The following is a 16,996-nucleotide window of genomic DNA, read 5'->3' as shown; positions in this document are numbered from 1 at the left end:
GAGAGAGTGTACTAATGACGCTGCAGAAACAGTGGAGAGAGAGAGAGTGTACTACTGACGCTGCAGAAACAGTGGAGAGAGAGAGAGTGTACTACTGACGCTGCAGAGACAGTGGAGAGAGAGAGTGTACTACTGACGCTGCAGAGACAGTGGAGAGAGAGAGAGTGTACTACTGACGCTGCAGAAACAGTGGAGAGAGAGAGAGTGTACTACTGACGCTGCAGAGACAGTGGAGAGAGAGAGAGTGTACTACTGACGCTGCAGAAACAGTGGAGAGAGAGAGAGTGTACTACTGACGCTGCAGAAACAGTGGAGAGAGAGAGTGTACTACTGATGCTGCAGAAACAGTGGAGAGAGACAGTGCTGCAGAAACAGTGGAGAGAGAGAGTGTACTACTGACGCTGCAGAAACCGTGGAGAGAGAGTACTACTGACGCTGCAGAAACAGTGGAGAGAGAGAGTGTACTACTGACGCTGCAGAAACCGTGGAGAGAGTGTACTACTGACGCTGCAGAGACAGTGGAGAGAGAGTGTACTACTGACGCTGCAGAAACAGTGGAGAGAGAGAGTGTACTACTGACGCTGCAGAAACAGTGGAGAGAGAGTGTACTACTGATGCTGCAGAAACAGTGGAGAGAGAGAGTGTACTACTGACGCTGCAGAAACAGTGGAGAGAGAGAGTGTACTACTGACGCTGCAGAAACAGTGGAGAGAGAGAGTGTACTACTGATGCTGCAGAAACAGTGGAGAGAGAGTGTACTACTGATGCTGCAGAAACAGTGGAGAGAGAGTGTACTACTGACGCTGCAGAAACAGTGGAGAGAGAGTGTACTACTGACGCTGCAGAAACAGTGGAGAGAGAGTGTACTACTGACGCTGCAGAAACAGTGGAGAGAGAGTGTACTACTGATGCTGCAGAAACAGTGGAGAGTGCTAACTACTTACCCCTGTGGGTGGCGCCCTCTCCCTCTCCCTCTGAACGTCCTGTAGTACTGCTGTTTCCTGTGGAGAGGACAAGAGGAGTCAGAGTACCACGCACACACACAGAGAAATGCGTAAAACTTACAGACAGAGACAGACAGAAACCCAGCTATTTTAAACAAGTTCTAATGGAACTTACTGGAGAGATGACGTTTGATTGACACCTGGAACGAGAGAGAGCAGAGTTGTTAATTACACTGTCTGGGGATATCTAAACAATGTAGAACATTCTGCTGTTATTGCAACAACGTGGAGAAACAATAGCAGGGAAAATAAACATGGCTTAATGAACAGATGAGCATTTCTGAGCTTCCCTTTTCATAAATCTTACACTTCTGATACCGCACCATGTGAAAATCCACAACACATTTCATCCCTAGCCTCCCCTCTGGTCCTGTACCCTCTCCTTCCCCCGTCATACCCCTCTGTTGGGGGGCAGTGTGAGTGCCCCCACGGTGGCCTTCAGCTCCTTCTCTGTAGCAGCAGAGTTGCTGCTGCTGCCCACCGGACGGATCTGGATGTGGAACTTCTTGGGCTCCTCGTCGTCAAAGTCAGAGTCGCTGGAGTAGAAGTTGTCCTCCTTGTCCTCCATCGAGCAGCGTGCGGACAGAGAGTCAAGGAAAAGTGACCTGACGGAGGGTGGACAGTGGACTGACTAAAATGGACGGGGAAGAGCCTTATGCCTTGGACAACTTTGGGAGTGTCAGGGTTTCCTTTGTCCAGCCTCATTCACTGATAATGGACTGGAGCTGGACTAGGGACAGAGAGAGCATTTCAGTCTATTTAAATGTCTCTCAGGGGGCAGGGAGACTTAATGTTCTACTCATCTCATAAGAGACCGTCTAGACTGCTTTATAAAGATAGAATACTCACTTACACAGTGGCAGGAAGCCTGGTTTTCATTATGAAGATAAAGAGGTCTGTCCAAGGGAATTTTTACTACAATACAGTAGAGACAGCCTCTCGTCTGATAGTCAGTGTTACTGCAAAGGATATCATTCTGATTGACGTCTGCTCGGATTACAAACCCCTCCTCATCCACCTCTAGGGGAGAGTTCTGTGTGCAGAATACAGAATACCCATGTTGGATACAAACAGAAATACTTTCTCCTAGTGTTTGATAAGCTTAAAGTGCCATAACAACCCTTCACCCTGTGAAGTTGTCATCAGGAGATCACTTTAGGATCAGTGTGAAAACTAGAACCTGGATAAATGGAGGATCTCAGTTTGCTGGTCTGCTTCATGTGAGGAGTTTGAAATGATGTATACTTTTACCTTTGATACTTAAGTATATTTAAAACCAAATACTTTTACTCAAGTAGTATTTTACTGTATTTTTACTTGAGTCATTTTCTATTAAGGTATCTTTACTTTTACTCAAGTATGACAATTGGGGACTTTTTCCACCACTGGTCAAAATAATAAAAATAGACAACCAAACACTGCCAGACACACCATTGTCACACATGATTACTCATACACACGCACAGACTGTACAGACACACACACAGACTGTACAGACACACGCACAGACTGTACAGACACACACACTGTACAGACACACAAACTGTACAGACACACACACAGACTGTACAGACACACACACTGTACAGACACACACACACACACACAAACTGTACAGACACACACAGACTGTACAGACACAAACACACAGACTGTACAGACACAAACACACAGACTGTACAGACACAAACACACAGACTGTACAGACACACACAGCATTGATGTGTGTGTACAGTACGTTGGCGGCGGGGCACAGTGATATGCTGTTTAATTCACCACCAGGGATGTACAACTGATAATGGAAGAACGGCCATTGATTTGATGGTTTTTGAGCCACTGTGAATTAGCATATACTCACTGGTGTCTCCGTCACAGCTGAATCCCTGCAAAAAGAAACAAAGATGAATTTGGCTAAGTGACAAGATAGTATCACAGATGAATTTGGCTAAGTGACAAGATAGTATCACAGATGAATTTGGCTAAGTGACAAGATAGTATCACAGATGAATTTGGCTAAGTGACAAGATAGTATCACAGATGAATTTGGCTAAGTGACAAGATAGTATCACAGATGAATTTGGCTAAGTGACAAGATAGTATCACAGATGAATTTGGCTAAGTGACAAGATAGTATCACAGATGAATTTGGCTAAGTGACAAGATAGTATCACAGATGAATTTGGCTAAGTGACAAGATAGTATCACAGATGAATTTGGCTAAGTGACAAGATAGTATCACAGATGGAGCTGACAAAAGAAAGTGAGGGTAATTGGGATTTATCATCTGCGTGTGCGTGACGACATCGCTCCAGTCATTTCCATTTATCTCGGCTTCTTGGTAGCTGGGTTTCTGTCTCGGTCTGTGTTGTACACACACATGTCTGTGTGTGTGTGTGTGTGCGCGCATGCTCACGTTGAGTCTGGCTCTTTGTCCCTCTTGCCCAGTCCAGGAATCCTGAAGGCTTTTCCTCGACTCTTCTTACTCCCCTCCGGTACTAAAGCTGTCATGTACTCTTCAAACCCCACCAGGGCTGCCACATATAGGGACACACCACAGTGAGGACAAATCGGACACACACTCAGGCGTACACATGCTGGGATCAAACCATCTGTTTATGGTGTTTGTGTGGTGTACCTGGTTTGTCTTTGCCTGTGCCCTTCTGCTCTGCAAACCTCTGGATGAGGTTATCTATGCCGATGTTCTCCACGTTCTGTTTGAACTCCTCATGGACCTGAACAGAGGAGAGAGGGGCTCGTTGCAGTCAGAGAAGAGATAGGGGTTTGGACTGGAGAGTTTGTTGTGGATGTGCTCGGTGTGTGGAGTTTGACTGTGGTTCAGTTTGAGTTTAGAAGGAGACAACCCCTCAAAGAGGTCAGTTAAATCCCTCCAGACAGGCTCTCCTGGCCTGGGTCAGTGTCTGGGTGACCTACCTGTCCCACCTGGACATGGGTGTCCTCTATGGAGTGGGAGTATCCCTTGATAAGCTGTTTCATCTGCCTCAGGTGTGCCTCCTCGATGTCCTGGAACTTCTGTACAGAGGACAGGAACACAAAAGTGTTCAGACACCAAGATGGGTCCTAATTACAGCAAACTACCCCAAAGCACAACAAAATGCTACTCAAGCTACCCCAAAGCACAACAAAATGCTACTCAAGCTACCCCAAAGCACAACAAAATGCTACTCAAAATACAACAAAATTCTACTCAAAAAACCCACAAAACACTGCCGCAAACTACCGCAAAGCACAACAAAATGCTACTCAAGCTACCCCAAAGCACAACGAAATTCTACTCAAAATACCCACAAAACACTGGCGCAAACTACCGCAAAGCACAACAAGATACTACTCAAAATACCCACAAAACACTGGCGCAAACTACCGCAAAGCACAACAAAATGCTACTCAAACCACCCACAAAAGACTGCCGCAAACTACCGCAAAGCACAACAAAATGCTACTCAAAATACCCACAAAACACTAGCGCAAACTACCGCAAAGCACAACAAAATGCTACTCAAAATACCCACAAAACACTGGCGCAAACTACCGCAAAGCACAACAAAATGCTATTAAAAATACCCCAAAGCACAACAAAATGCTACTCAAAATACCCACAAAACACTGGCGCAAACTACCGCAAAGCACAACAAAATGCTACTAAAAATACCCCAAAGCACAACAAAATGCTACTCAAAATACCCACAAATCACTGGCGCAAACTACCGCAAAGCACACCAAAATGCTACTAAAAATACGGCTAAGCACAACAAAATGCTACTCAAAATACCCACAAAAGACTGGCGCAAACTACCGCAAAGCACACCAAAATGCTACTAAAAATACGGCTAAGCACAACAAAATGCTACTCAAACCACCCACAAAAGACTGGCGCAAACTACCGCAAAGCACAACAAAATGCTACTCAAAATACCCACAAAACACTGGCGCAAACTACCGCAAAGCACAACAAAATGCTACTCAAACCACCCACAAAAGACTGGCGCAAACTACCGCAAAGCACAACAAAATGCTACTCAAAATACCCACAAAACACTGGCGCAAACTACCGCAAAGCAAAACAAAATGCTACTAAAAATACCCCAAAGCACAACAAAATGCTACTCAAAATACCCACAAAACACTGGCGCAAACTACCGCAAAGCACAACAAAATGCTACTCAAAATTCCCACAAAACACTAGCGCAAACTACCGCAAAGCACACCAAAATGCTACTAAAAATACCACAAAGCACACCAAAATGCTACTAAAAATACCACAAAGCACAACAAAATGCTACTCAAGATACCCACAAAACACTGGCGCAAGCTACCGCAAAGCACAACAAAATGCTACTCAAACCACCCACAAAAGACTGGCGCAAACTACCGCAAAGCACACCAAAATGCTACTAAAAATACCGCAAAGCACAACAAAATGCTACTCAAAATACCAACAAAACACTGGCGCAAACTACCGCAAAGCACAACAAAATGCTACTCAAAATTCCCACAAAACACTAGCGCAAACTACCGCAAAGCACAACAAAATGCTACTCAAAATACCCACAAAACACTGGCGCAAACTGCCGCAAAGCACAACAAAATGCTACTCAAAATACCCACAAAACACTGGCGCAAGCTACCGCAAAGCACAACAAAATGCTACTCAAACCACCCACAAAAGACTGGCGCAAACTACCGCAAAGCACACCAAAATGCTACTAAAAATACCGCTAAGCACAACAAAATGCTACTCAAAATACCCACAAAACACTGGCGCAAACTACCGCAAAGCACAACAAAATGCTACTCAAAATTCCCACAAAACACTAGCGCAAACTAACGCAAAGCACAACAAAATGCTACTCAAAATACCCACAAAACACTGGCGCAAACTACCGCAAAGCACACCAAAATGCTACTAAAAATACCGCAAAGCACAACAAAATGCTACTCAAAATACCCACAAAACACTGGCGCAAACTACCGCAAAGCACAACAAAATGCTACTCAAACCACCCACAAAAGACTGGCGCAAACTACCGCAAAGCACAACAAAATGCTATTAAAAATACCCCAAAGCACAACAAAATGCTACTCAAAATACCCACAAAACACTGGCGCAAACTACCGCAAAGCACAACAAAATGCTACTCAAAATACCCACAAAACACTGGCGCAAACTACTGCAAAGCACAACAAAATGCTACTAAAAATACCCCAAAGCACAACCAAATGCTACTCAAAATACCCACAAAACACTGGCGCAAACTACCGCAAAGCACAACAAAATGCTACTCAAAATACCCCAAAGCACAACAAAATGCTACTCAAAATACCCACAAAACACTGGCGCAAACTACCGCAAAGCACAACAAAATGCTACTCAAAATACCCCAAAGCACAACAAAATGCTACTCAAAATACCCACAAAACACTGGCGCAAACTACCGCAAAGCACAACAAAATGCTACTCAAAATACCCCAAAGCACAACAAAATGCTACTCAAAATACCCACAAAACACTGGCGCAAAATACCCCAAAGCACAACAAAATGCTACTCAAAATACCCACAAAACACTGCCGCAAACTACCGCAAAGTGCAGTTAAGTGGTAAGAAATAAACCAAAAGAAGTCAAAGACCAGAGGCAACTGTACAGGAAGAGAACCAGGTACAGACCAGAGGCAACTGTACAGGAAGAGAACCAGGTACAGACCAGAGCAGTGGAGTATAATAGAGGTCCCATCCAAGGTAATAACCAGGTACTAATCACAACACTGCAAGTGGGCTAGAGTAATAGCTTGAAAGAACAGGTCATTTCACCCATCATGCTCTGGGCTGTAGTCTTCATGAAATCCCCCGAGCTCTCTCCTCCTCACTCATTATCAGGGACAGATCTTCCATTAGCTATTAACAGGTAATTGGTCACCAGGATTTGTTGAGGGTTTCCTTGGAAACTGTGCAGGTAGCCATGGAGACGTGTTCATTGTGAACAAAAACGGTTTGTTAACTTAAGGGAACCCCAGGATTGAGTGTGTCTAAGTAACCCGCCCCAGGCCCAGTGGACCGACTGACCTGGGCTGATTCGCTCATCTTCTGCTCGAAGTCTCCTCCCACGCGGTTATACTTCTCTATACACACAGCAAACGACTCTGCAGATTTCTTAGACTTCATCTCCGCCTAGTGAGAGAGAGGGGATGATTATAGACTTTCTCCTAGTGAGAGAGAGGGGATGATTATAGACTTCCTCCTAGTGAGAGAGAGGGGATGATTATAGACTTCCTCCTAGTGAGAGAGAGGGGATGATTATAGACTTTCTCCTAGTGAGAGAGAGGGGATGATTATAGACTTCCTCCTAGTGAGAGAGAGGGGATGATTATAGACTTTCTCCTAGTGAGAGAGAGGATGATTATAGACTTCCTCCTAGTGAGAGAGAGGGGATGATTATAGACTTCCTCCTAGTGAGAGAGAGGGGATGATTATAGACTTCCTCCTAGTGAGAGAGAGGGGAGGATTATAGACTTCCTCCTAGTGAGAGAGAGGGGAGGATTATAGACTTCCTCCTAGTGAGAGAGAGGGGAGGATTATAGACTTCCTCCTAGTGAGAGAGAGGGGAGGATTATAGACTTCCTCCTAGTGAGAGAGAGGGGAGGATTATAGACTTCCTCCTAGTGAGAGAGAGAGGGGATGATTATAGACTTCCTCCTAGTGAGAGAGAGGGGATGATTATAGACTTCCTCCTAGTGAGAGAGAGGGGAGGATTATAGACTTCCTCCTAGTGAGAGAGAGGGGATGATTATAGACTTCCTCCTAGTGAGAGAGAGGGGAGGATTATAGACTTCCTCCTAGTGAGAGAGGGGATGATTATAGACTTCCGCCTAGTGAGAGAGAGGGGAGGATTATAGACTTTCTCCTAGTGAGAGAGAGGGGAGGATTATAGACTTCCTCCTAGTGAGAGAGAGGGGAGGATTATAGACTTCCTCCTAGTGAGAGAGAGGGGATGATTATAGACTTCCTCCTAGTGAGAGAGAGGGGATGATTATAGACTTCCTCCTAGTGAGAGAGAGGGGAGGATTATAGACTTCCTCCTAGTGAGAGAGAGGGGATGATTATAGACTTCCTCCTAGTGAGAGAGAGGGGAGGATTATAGACTTCCTCCTAGTGAGAGAGAGGGGAGGATTATAGACTTCCTCCTAGTGAGAGAGAGGGGAGGATTATAGACTTCCTCCTAGTGAGAGAGAGGGGATGATTATAGACTTCCTCCTAGTGAGAGAGAGGGGATGATTATAGACTTCCTCCTAGTGAGAGAGGGAAGGATTATAGACTTCCTCCTAGTGAGAGAGAGGGGATGATAATAGACTTCCTCCTAGTGAGAGAGAGGGGATGATTATAGACTTCCTCCTAGTGAGAGAGAGGGGATGATTATAGACTTCCTCCTAGTGAGAGAGAGGGGATGATTATAGACTTCCTCCTAGTGAGAGAGAGGGGATGATTATAGACTTCCTCCTAGTGAGAGAGAAGGGATGATTATAGACTTCCTCCTAGTGAGAGAGAGGGGATGATTATAAACTTCCTCCTAGTGAGAGAGAGAGGGGATGATTATAGACTTCCTCCTAGTGAGAGAGAGAGGGGATGATTATAGACTTCCTCCTAGTGAGAGAGAGGGGATGATTATAGACTTCCTCCAGCCATTACTGGAACCTTTATTCATCCTGGTGAGTCATCATTGAGAACATATGATCTGCTATAATAATCACAACCTTGTTCAACTGTCTATCTTAGTCAGTGTACTTTCAGCAACTACTCATTAACACCTGTGCTCATATAACAGTTTATACAGCTATACTGTATTATACGGAATGTGTTCATTGATGCCTAGTGACAGACCTTCTCCAGTTCTTTCTGGGGAGCTCCCTCTTTCCTCAGTCGGTCCAGCTCAATACACTTAGCGTGGTATCCCTCCCTGAACTTCTGGAGGTGACCACTCTGCACCTGGACGGCCTGAACAGCGTCCAGGGTCCCCACCTGCTCCTCCTTGGTCTGTGAGAAACACACCATGCACATATTATTAACATTTTCATTATATATTTAAGCCATAATGCCTGAGGGGGTGTGGTATAGGGCCAATATACCACAGCTAAGGGCAGTTCTTATGCACAACGTGGAGTGCCTGGACACAGCCCTTAGCCGTGGTATATTGGCCATATATCACAAACCCCCGAGGCGCCTTACTGCTATTATAAACTGGTTACCCACATAATTAGAGCAGAAACATTTTTATGTTCTCTCATACCCGTTATATACGGTCTGATATACCATGGCTTTCAGCCAATCAGCATTCAGGGCTCAAACCACCCAGTTTATAATATAATATAATGAATGATGTGGGGGATAGAGGGGTCGTGATCATAGAAAGATATGGTGAGAAATGTTACCTTGCGGTGAACTTTGACCTGCTCGTCACCATACTTGTTGATGTCCCGGATGAGGTCATTCATCTTACGCATCAGCTCCAGGTGGCAGAGGGCCAGCTTGTCTGATGACACCCGGAACAAGTCCCACATAGGAGCAAACGTCCTGTGAGACATAGAGCAATATGTCACCTACAGTACAAGGTCCTAACACCAACATCGTGTTTTTTTTAATCTAATAATCACATACATTAACAGATGCAATTTCATACATTTTGTTTGAACGGTAATATGACATTAAAGTTCAATCTTTATGGTGCATTTCTAGAGTTAAACAAACCACAGACCCCGGCCTGCTACGACCCGGGTAAACCACAGACCCCGGCCTGCTACGACCCGGGTAAACCACAGACCCCGGCCGGCTACGACCCGGGTAAACCACAGACCCCGGCCGGCTACGACCCGGGTAAACCACAGACCCCGGCCTGCTACGACCCGGGTAAACCACAGACCCCGGCCTGCTACGACCCGGTAAACCACAGACCCCGGCCTGCTACGACCCGGTAAACCACAGACCCCGGCCTGCTACGACCCGGTAAACCATAGACCCGGCCTGCTACGACCCGGTAAACCATAGACCCCGGTCTGCTACGACCCAGTAAACCATAGACCCCGGCCTGCTACGACCCAGTAAAACATAGACCCCGGCCTGCTACCACCCAGTAAACCATAGACCCCGGCCTGCTACCACCCAGTAAACCATAGACCCTGGCCAAGAGAATCAAACCCTATAGACAAACTCCTGTAAATCCTCTAGGCACCCTGAAACAGTTGATTGCATTTTAAACTGAGATGTTGATGTCAAGAGTTTTCTAATATACTCACCCTAGTGGGCTTCCATTGCTTGCCATTTTGGCCAGTTTGCTCATGGACTTGGAGTAGGTCTCCTCGATGGCAGCCCTGAGAACCACAGATTGAGCCCGTGGCTGGTAAGTAACAAACCAGGCAGAGTGATGGTCTATGCAGTCTCAGCATTGGAAATCCTGCATCCAACTACAGATAAATCTAAACTCGTCCCCTTCCGGCTCACACAAAACAACTGCATATTTTACTAGCATAATGTCATATTATCATGTACAGAGCAGAATTAAGCACAAACCTAAAGGCATAAACAACCAGGCAAAGGAAAAATAAATATTTAGCTTCAATACTCTGTAAATGTTGCCCTGACCCAAATGTAAATAATAAAATTGCCTAATTTCTGCAGGAGGAACATACAACTTTAATACCCATCTGTAGCACCCACGGAGAAGAAAGTAGATCAGTATACCTGGGGGGTAACAACCCACTCTCACTCTGACAAGGAACGAGCAATGTAATAAACAAACAAATCAGTGCAGTTTCACAGGCCTCCGGCAACAGACACAGCTCTTTATGGAGAACAAGTACACCTTGAAGAGGGGTAGCGAGGCCCTACAAAGGGTTAGAATACATGACATTCAACTTTTAGATACATTGAACATCCAGATTGAGAAAGAGCTCCTCTGCACTGAGCGTGGGGAATCAATCAGCTCAATGGGTTGGTCTGTCTGTCATGAGGGAGATCTTCCCTGCAATGTCTTGTTTAATTTCCTGACTGACACTTTGTTCTCTCCAAGTAGATAACTGAATTTCCTCCCTTCTGTGGGGAATGTGCAGTGGTTCGGATCTTATGAATAAAAGACTATGACATTGGTCTGACAGTGCAGGTTGTTGTCTTCCCCTCTGGGGAGAAAAGCCCTGTAAGGCCAGGCTTAAATACTACAATGAGTGTTCAACTTTCAGCTAATTGACTCATTAACAGACTGAATAAAGACAGGCGACTTCTGGGAAAACAATCCAGGAGGATTATTCAGACTGACATGTTACCGGAGCTGAGTGCCCAGATAACAGGCAAAAACACAGCTACTGCAAGTGTGTGTGTATATTTGTATAGTAAGACAGGGAGCTCCTTGTCTTGAGGGCCGTGTCTTGTATTGCGTGAGAGTGTGCGTCTCTCTCTTAACACTCCCATGTGCTGGCCTGAGTTCAAATGCAGCCCAGTTATGTGGATTAGAAGGCAGGGGAGACTGATGGAGCCGTTCCTCTGCACTAAGACATGACTATGAAAGGAAGCGACAAGGCCCTGTAGCCAGTATTGGAATCAGTCTTTTTAAAAAGGCAAACTTCAAAACATTTATGAGCGTTTAGAAAAATGACTTTTTCAAAATGGATGGATGAGTTGAAAACCAAACTGATTAAGAAACATCACTCCCACGTTACTCATGTACCACCTCTCCGGAACATCCCAGCCCAAACAACACCTCACCTCTCACGGACAAACTCTGCCAGCTCCTTGGTAGCAATCTGGCCATGCTTCATGTTGTGGTACAGCAAGTCAAAACCTGCATTCTTCTCCCCCTGCAAAAAGCACAGACAACACCTTGGTGAGCCACAGAATTAGATTGTACTGCATCTCTAAGGGATTTATAGATTCCTCAACATGAAAGATGTGACAAATAGCAGGCGATGGCAGACAAACCTACGACCTCAGGAAATACATGTCTTTCTTATTTAAATTCACTCAACACTTCTGTTACTTATTCATTGAGGACCCTTGGAGCATAGTAGCATTGAACACAAATGAACAGAAACAAAATAAAATACTGTTTTCTTTCATCATGACCTTTAAAATATTGTGGATGTTTCTCTTGTTGTTAAGCAACCAGAACCAAGGTTGACACACGGTTGGAGAAAACAGACATGCCTTTATCTCTCCAACAGAATTATGCCTGGGAGCTGGTGATGACATAAACACAACTCATGTTGTTTTCTTCCATGACCTTTAATACTGTGGCTGTCTTCTTGTTTCGCTCAGTGGGGAACCACAAGCAATCATGACACTGGTTTAAGGAAACAGAAATACATTTTTCATAGACAGGCCGACTGCAAGCCGAGTTGTTCTTCAGAAAGTCATTTTCATTGGCCGAAGTAGTCTTTCCACAGGGTCCATGCAAATTTCAGATCTATTGTTCTATAGCATTAAATCAGAATTTGCATTGACCCAAAGTGTGCAGAAGCTTTCTCCTTTTGTCTTCCTGTACCTTAGCAGCCTTGTGCAGATTTCATCAAGACTGGCACAGGGAGGCAATGTGAACTAGAAGTTTAAATCAGGATTCCCTTCCTACAGACAATACTAAAAAAATACAACAACAACAAAAGAGTTATCACATAACAGCAGAGTTAACAGAGGCAGCGTTAAAAATAGCCTGTTCCTTGAAGCCCCCACTTTGATGTCAACAGCGGGGCCGTTGTGTAGGCTGTCCTGACAGGCAGGCGGCTGCACCTCAACACTAGAAATACCCTGCTAGAGAGACTGCTTTTAGTAGCAGGGGAATGGCTGGAATGCCAAGGTTCCCAGAGAGAAGCTAGGAGTAGGCCAACACCACAGTTACAGACACCACACAGACAAACACCACAAAACCACAGTTACAGACACCACAGTTACAGACACCACACACACAAACACCACAAAACCACAGTTACAGACACCACACACACAAACACCACAAAACCACAGTTACAGACACCACAACACCACAGTTACAGACACCACACACACAAACACCACAAAACCACAGTTACAGACACCACAGTTACAGACACCACACACACAAACACCACAAAACCACAGTTACAGACACCACACACACAAACACCACAAAACCACAGTTACAGACACCACAGTTACAGACACCACAACACCACAGTTACAGACACCACAACACCACAGTTACAGACACCACAGTTACAGACACCACAACACCACAGTTACAGACACCAGTTACAGACACCACAGTTACAGACACCACAACACCACAGTTACAGACACCAGTTACATACACCACAGTTAGACACCAGTTAGACACCACAGTTACAGACACCACAACACCACAGTTACAGACACCACAACACCACAGTTACAGACACCACAGTTACAGACACCACAACACCACAGTTACAGACACCAGTTACAGACACCACAGTTACAGACACCACAGTTACAGACACACAGACAAACACAATCGTTGCTTTGAGACGTGGGTCTACTCAGGCAGGAGAGTGGTGATGGGCTGATGGCCTCAGTAGGGGTCAAAGGATTTGGATTCAAATCCAGGGTTAAAAGTAAGGCGGTACGGTCTGGTACGCCGTCCCAGCAAAATAAATAGTGGAGGTATACGGTACCGGTAAAATATGAGCCTATGACAATAATTAATAAAAAATGTCAAGAAAACGGTGGGCTGTTACACTAGTATTTATCATTACCGCATGTCAGAGGCATGAAAAACAGGAGGTATAACTCCAAAATGTGATGTGGTTTGGAATTATTTATACTTTTACTTTTGATACTTAAGTATATTTTAGCAATTACATTTACTTTTAATACCAAAGTATATTTACAACCAAATACATTTAGACTTTTACTCAAGTAGTATTTTATAAGGGTACTTTTTCCACCACTGCATGCAGTACACTAGTTAATGCAGAGATTTTAATTCACATGTGACTCTCCAATACCTTTCCTTCTCTATGGAAGTGAAATTATGCCATAGTCTTTGTCCATCCCTCTCTCCCATCTGCACCCAGAGGAAGGTGACCTGCCCTGCTCAGCCCTGAACACAAAGCAGGTATATAGTTCCCTTCACTATGCTAACCTCTCTGACTAGGTGCTGTATCCCCAGTGTGAATGCCACACACACAATCTAAAACATAGCCTACAGTATTATCATAAGGCATTGGTGATCATTAAAACATATTAGCAAATAGCCAAATTAAAGTTAAAAAACAAAGCAACAATGATATTCAAATCACCAGGTCCCAAGCAGTCATCCATGCAGTGAATGTAAGGATGAGTGACAGGTGATTTTCAGAAAAGGAACCCCAAACAAACAATACATAAAGCTACTACTGTTCAAGTCAGTCCAACTGCCAAATAACTTCTCTGTGAAAGGAGCTAAAGACACACCAAGGCCTTAGTCAGCTAGACAAAGGCTTATTTCACAAAAACACAATAGCCTAATCTAAAGAGTCAGGCCTAATTACCATTTCTGGTCTCAATCGAAGCTGATAATTATGGACACATTTGTGCTTTAGAAATTAGTATGAACATTCTTTTATCAGCTAATGAAAACAAGAGGTACATTTAATATGGTGTCTAGGCTTTATGAACAACTCCTATAATGCCGTTGTTTCCTGAAAGGAGAAATAACGACTGGCTAAAATCGGGACTCCCTAAAAACACAATACAAGTGACTTTTTGAAGCAGGTTAGGAGAGCATTTTCGCTAACCCTAACCCTTTTTCTAACCTAATTCTCCTAACCAGCTGTTAATTCTCCCACCCTGGTACGACAAAGTCATAGCTGTATCGAAGTGGCATGTTCCTCAGGTAACAGACACAGTGAGCTCTTTCATTAATGTGACAGACGTGTTTGTTTGTGTATGTATGTTTCGAGGTGTGTCAGTATCGCACCCTAAAAGAAATGTATAATCCAAAAAAGTCCTAAGAGTTAAATCCATGACTAGAATGATGAATTATAGCTAAACCCATCATGTTCCATCTGAGATCATTCATCACACAGACCTGTTTCATATTCCACACCATGACCAGCAGTCATTGACAGTTATTTTTCAGTCTGATTTATGCAGCTCCCCTAAGAAAGTTTTGCTCATGCAAGAGAGAGCTCATTACAATGACAATGTGATCTGTGGGAGACGAGAGGAGCGACAGAGGGTCTGTGTGGAGGCACCCAGACAACTCAACTTTCTCACCATGGCTGAGATTCATTAGTACTCCATGCAACACAGAGCAGCATCGTCTGTCAGTCCAGTCAGGTAGCCCAGGTTCTTGTTTTACAGGTATTAGCTACAGTCGTTGTTTAACAGATCACCGGACCCATCTGTTTCTCCTGAGGAGCAGGGTGCCCCTTGGGAGGTTTGGGTTGGGGGAGGGGGTCTGCTCACTCACTCCTTCCAGAACACCCTAAACTCTCACCCAGCGAGCGGTGCTCCCACATCCAGCAGCCTCCCCTCTCTCTCTCCCTCCGTCCCTCCCTCCCTGCCCACTGCAATTAGCCAATCAAGACTTGCTGCCCCATTTCATCTTTGTACTGTGCAGCGCGGCCAGCTAACGACTCTCACTTGATTCAAATTAGAAGTATCCCTGGCTTTCCCCCTCAGGCATGAACAAAAATAATTACTGTACAAACGAGGCCTGGGATGCTCCTTTAAACGGTGTGCTGGAAGGCAGGCCTCATTGGGAACTGGCGTGGTTAAATAAAGAAGCCGTGTCTGGATCCCCCTGCTAGAGCGTGTCCGGCTTAATTAGGTAAGTGTGGTTACCTCCTTGGCCAGTTACAAGAGTTGTGGTTGAACACCAGTGTATCGCTGCACTATGGGCAGCAGGTTCTGTGGCCAGAGTAGCAGCGAGTAGCAGTGTCTTAGTGAGGGGATCCGGTGTCGGAGGACATTCTTGTGCTGTGATGCAGGGGGGGGCACATGTGAAACCTGGCACACAGTAACAGAACAGAAAGTTTGTCCCTCTCTCACTGGTCAGCAGAATAAAATATAGAATATATGTGGTATGACATAGTAGGCCTATATGGTATGACAATGATAACATAGTTGGATAGACCCAGGTTAGTATCCGTGGAAAGAGACCGTCTAGCTGACTCTGAGGTTTTGTGCTTACAGGCAATCCCACGGAAGAGTGTCAGCAGCACCCCTAGTATCTCAGCACACCACTTCCGCATCTAAAGGACTGCCTCACTGAGTCCCCAAAACAACCCATCACCTACACTAGTTGATACCTGGTCCATAGCGCCTGGGAGAGACCAGCAGTATCCCTGTGTAGAACTACTCTGGACATCACTTTATGCTGAGATCCGGTCACAGCACCGGTCCCTGTCCCTGTTGCCACACTGATTAATGGCTTCAGTGCCCCATTGGGCCGCAGGTGAGGGAATGGAGCCCAGTGGTACATGTGAGATCCTGAGTTTAGGACTAACCCATGACAGAGACTGAGCACAATGCACACACACCCAAACACACCGCAGTCCACGCTCATGCTTCTATTACCATCACCAGAACACTTGTATCTGGCCTCAGGAACCTGAAGGCAAATTCCCTGAAATGTCTCTATGTAGCGGTACAGTAATCCACTATCCTGCTGCCATTAATCCAATTTAGCACAGCAAAGAACAGTTCCAGAGAGAGACAGAGACAGAGAGAGAGACCTCTGGTAACATTCCTGCCCATCCGTCTCAGCCACTGGGTTTACATTCGTCTGCTCTGGACCTTAGAGCCCAGTGAGTCCCAGAGACACAGCCAGGCACAAATTGACGAGGGAAGAGCAAAGGCAACACTGGGTTCATTCTGCTGATTAATGATTGGTTGGGTATAATTCACCTAGGAGAGCAGGGCCCATTTCCTGGAACAGACAGACAGTGTGCCTTGATGAGGCCTAGCAGAGAACTATATAAAAAGACATAGATGATTCAT

The 16,996-nt window shown here is 45.1% G+C and overlaps 1 protein-coding gene across 4 annotated transcripts in view; it reads right to left on the bottom strand.

Annotated features, from left to right (window-relative positions):
• LOC110521501 (F-BAR domain only protein 1) overlaps window positions 1-16,996 on the bottom strand; it is a 44,175-nt gene that overhangs the window by 8,815 nt on the left and 18,364 nt on the right. For all 4 annotated transcript variants that reach the window (XM_090231469.1, XM_021599093.3, XM_090231470.1 and 1 more), the window contains exons 3-15: window positions 11,768-11,859; window positions 10,306-10,380; window positions 9,445-9,586; window positions 8,897-9,049; window positions 7,085-7,189; window positions 3,936-4,034; window positions 3,640-3,736; window positions 3,418-3,535; window positions 2,863-2,887; window positions 1,977-2,037; window positions 1,402-1,580; window positions 1,120-1,144; window positions 945-1,001 (exon numbers count right to left, since the gene is read on the bottom strand). In XM_090231469.1, the coding sequence (XP_090087595.1) occupies window positions 945-1,001; window positions 1,120-1,144; window positions 1,402-1,580; window positions 1,977-2,037; window positions 2,863-2,887; window positions 3,418-3,535; window positions 3,640-3,736; window positions 3,936-4,034; window positions 7,085-7,189; window positions 8,897-9,049; window positions 9,445-9,586; window positions 10,306-10,380; window positions 11,768-11,859 (1,228 nt within the window). The remainder of the gene's footprint in view (window positions 1-944; window positions 1,002-1,119; window positions 1,145-1,401; window positions 1,581-1,976; window positions 2,038-2,862; window positions 2,888-3,417; window positions 3,536-3,639; window positions 3,737-3,935; window positions 4,035-7,084; window positions 7,190-8,896; window positions 9,050-9,444; window positions 9,587-10,305; window positions 10,381-11,767; window positions 11,860-16,996) is intronic.

This window comes from Oncorhynchus mykiss, chromosome 4 (genome assembly GCF_057628025.1).
Source record: "Oncorhynchus mykiss isolate SJ-2025 chromosome 4, ASM5762802v1, whole genome shotgun sequence".
Taxonomy (NCBI): domain Eukaryota; kingdom Metazoa; phylum Chordata; class Actinopteri; order Salmoniformes; family Salmonidae; genus Oncorhynchus; species Oncorhynchus mykiss.
This window is presented reverse-complemented; position numbering and strand designations above follow the sequence as displayed.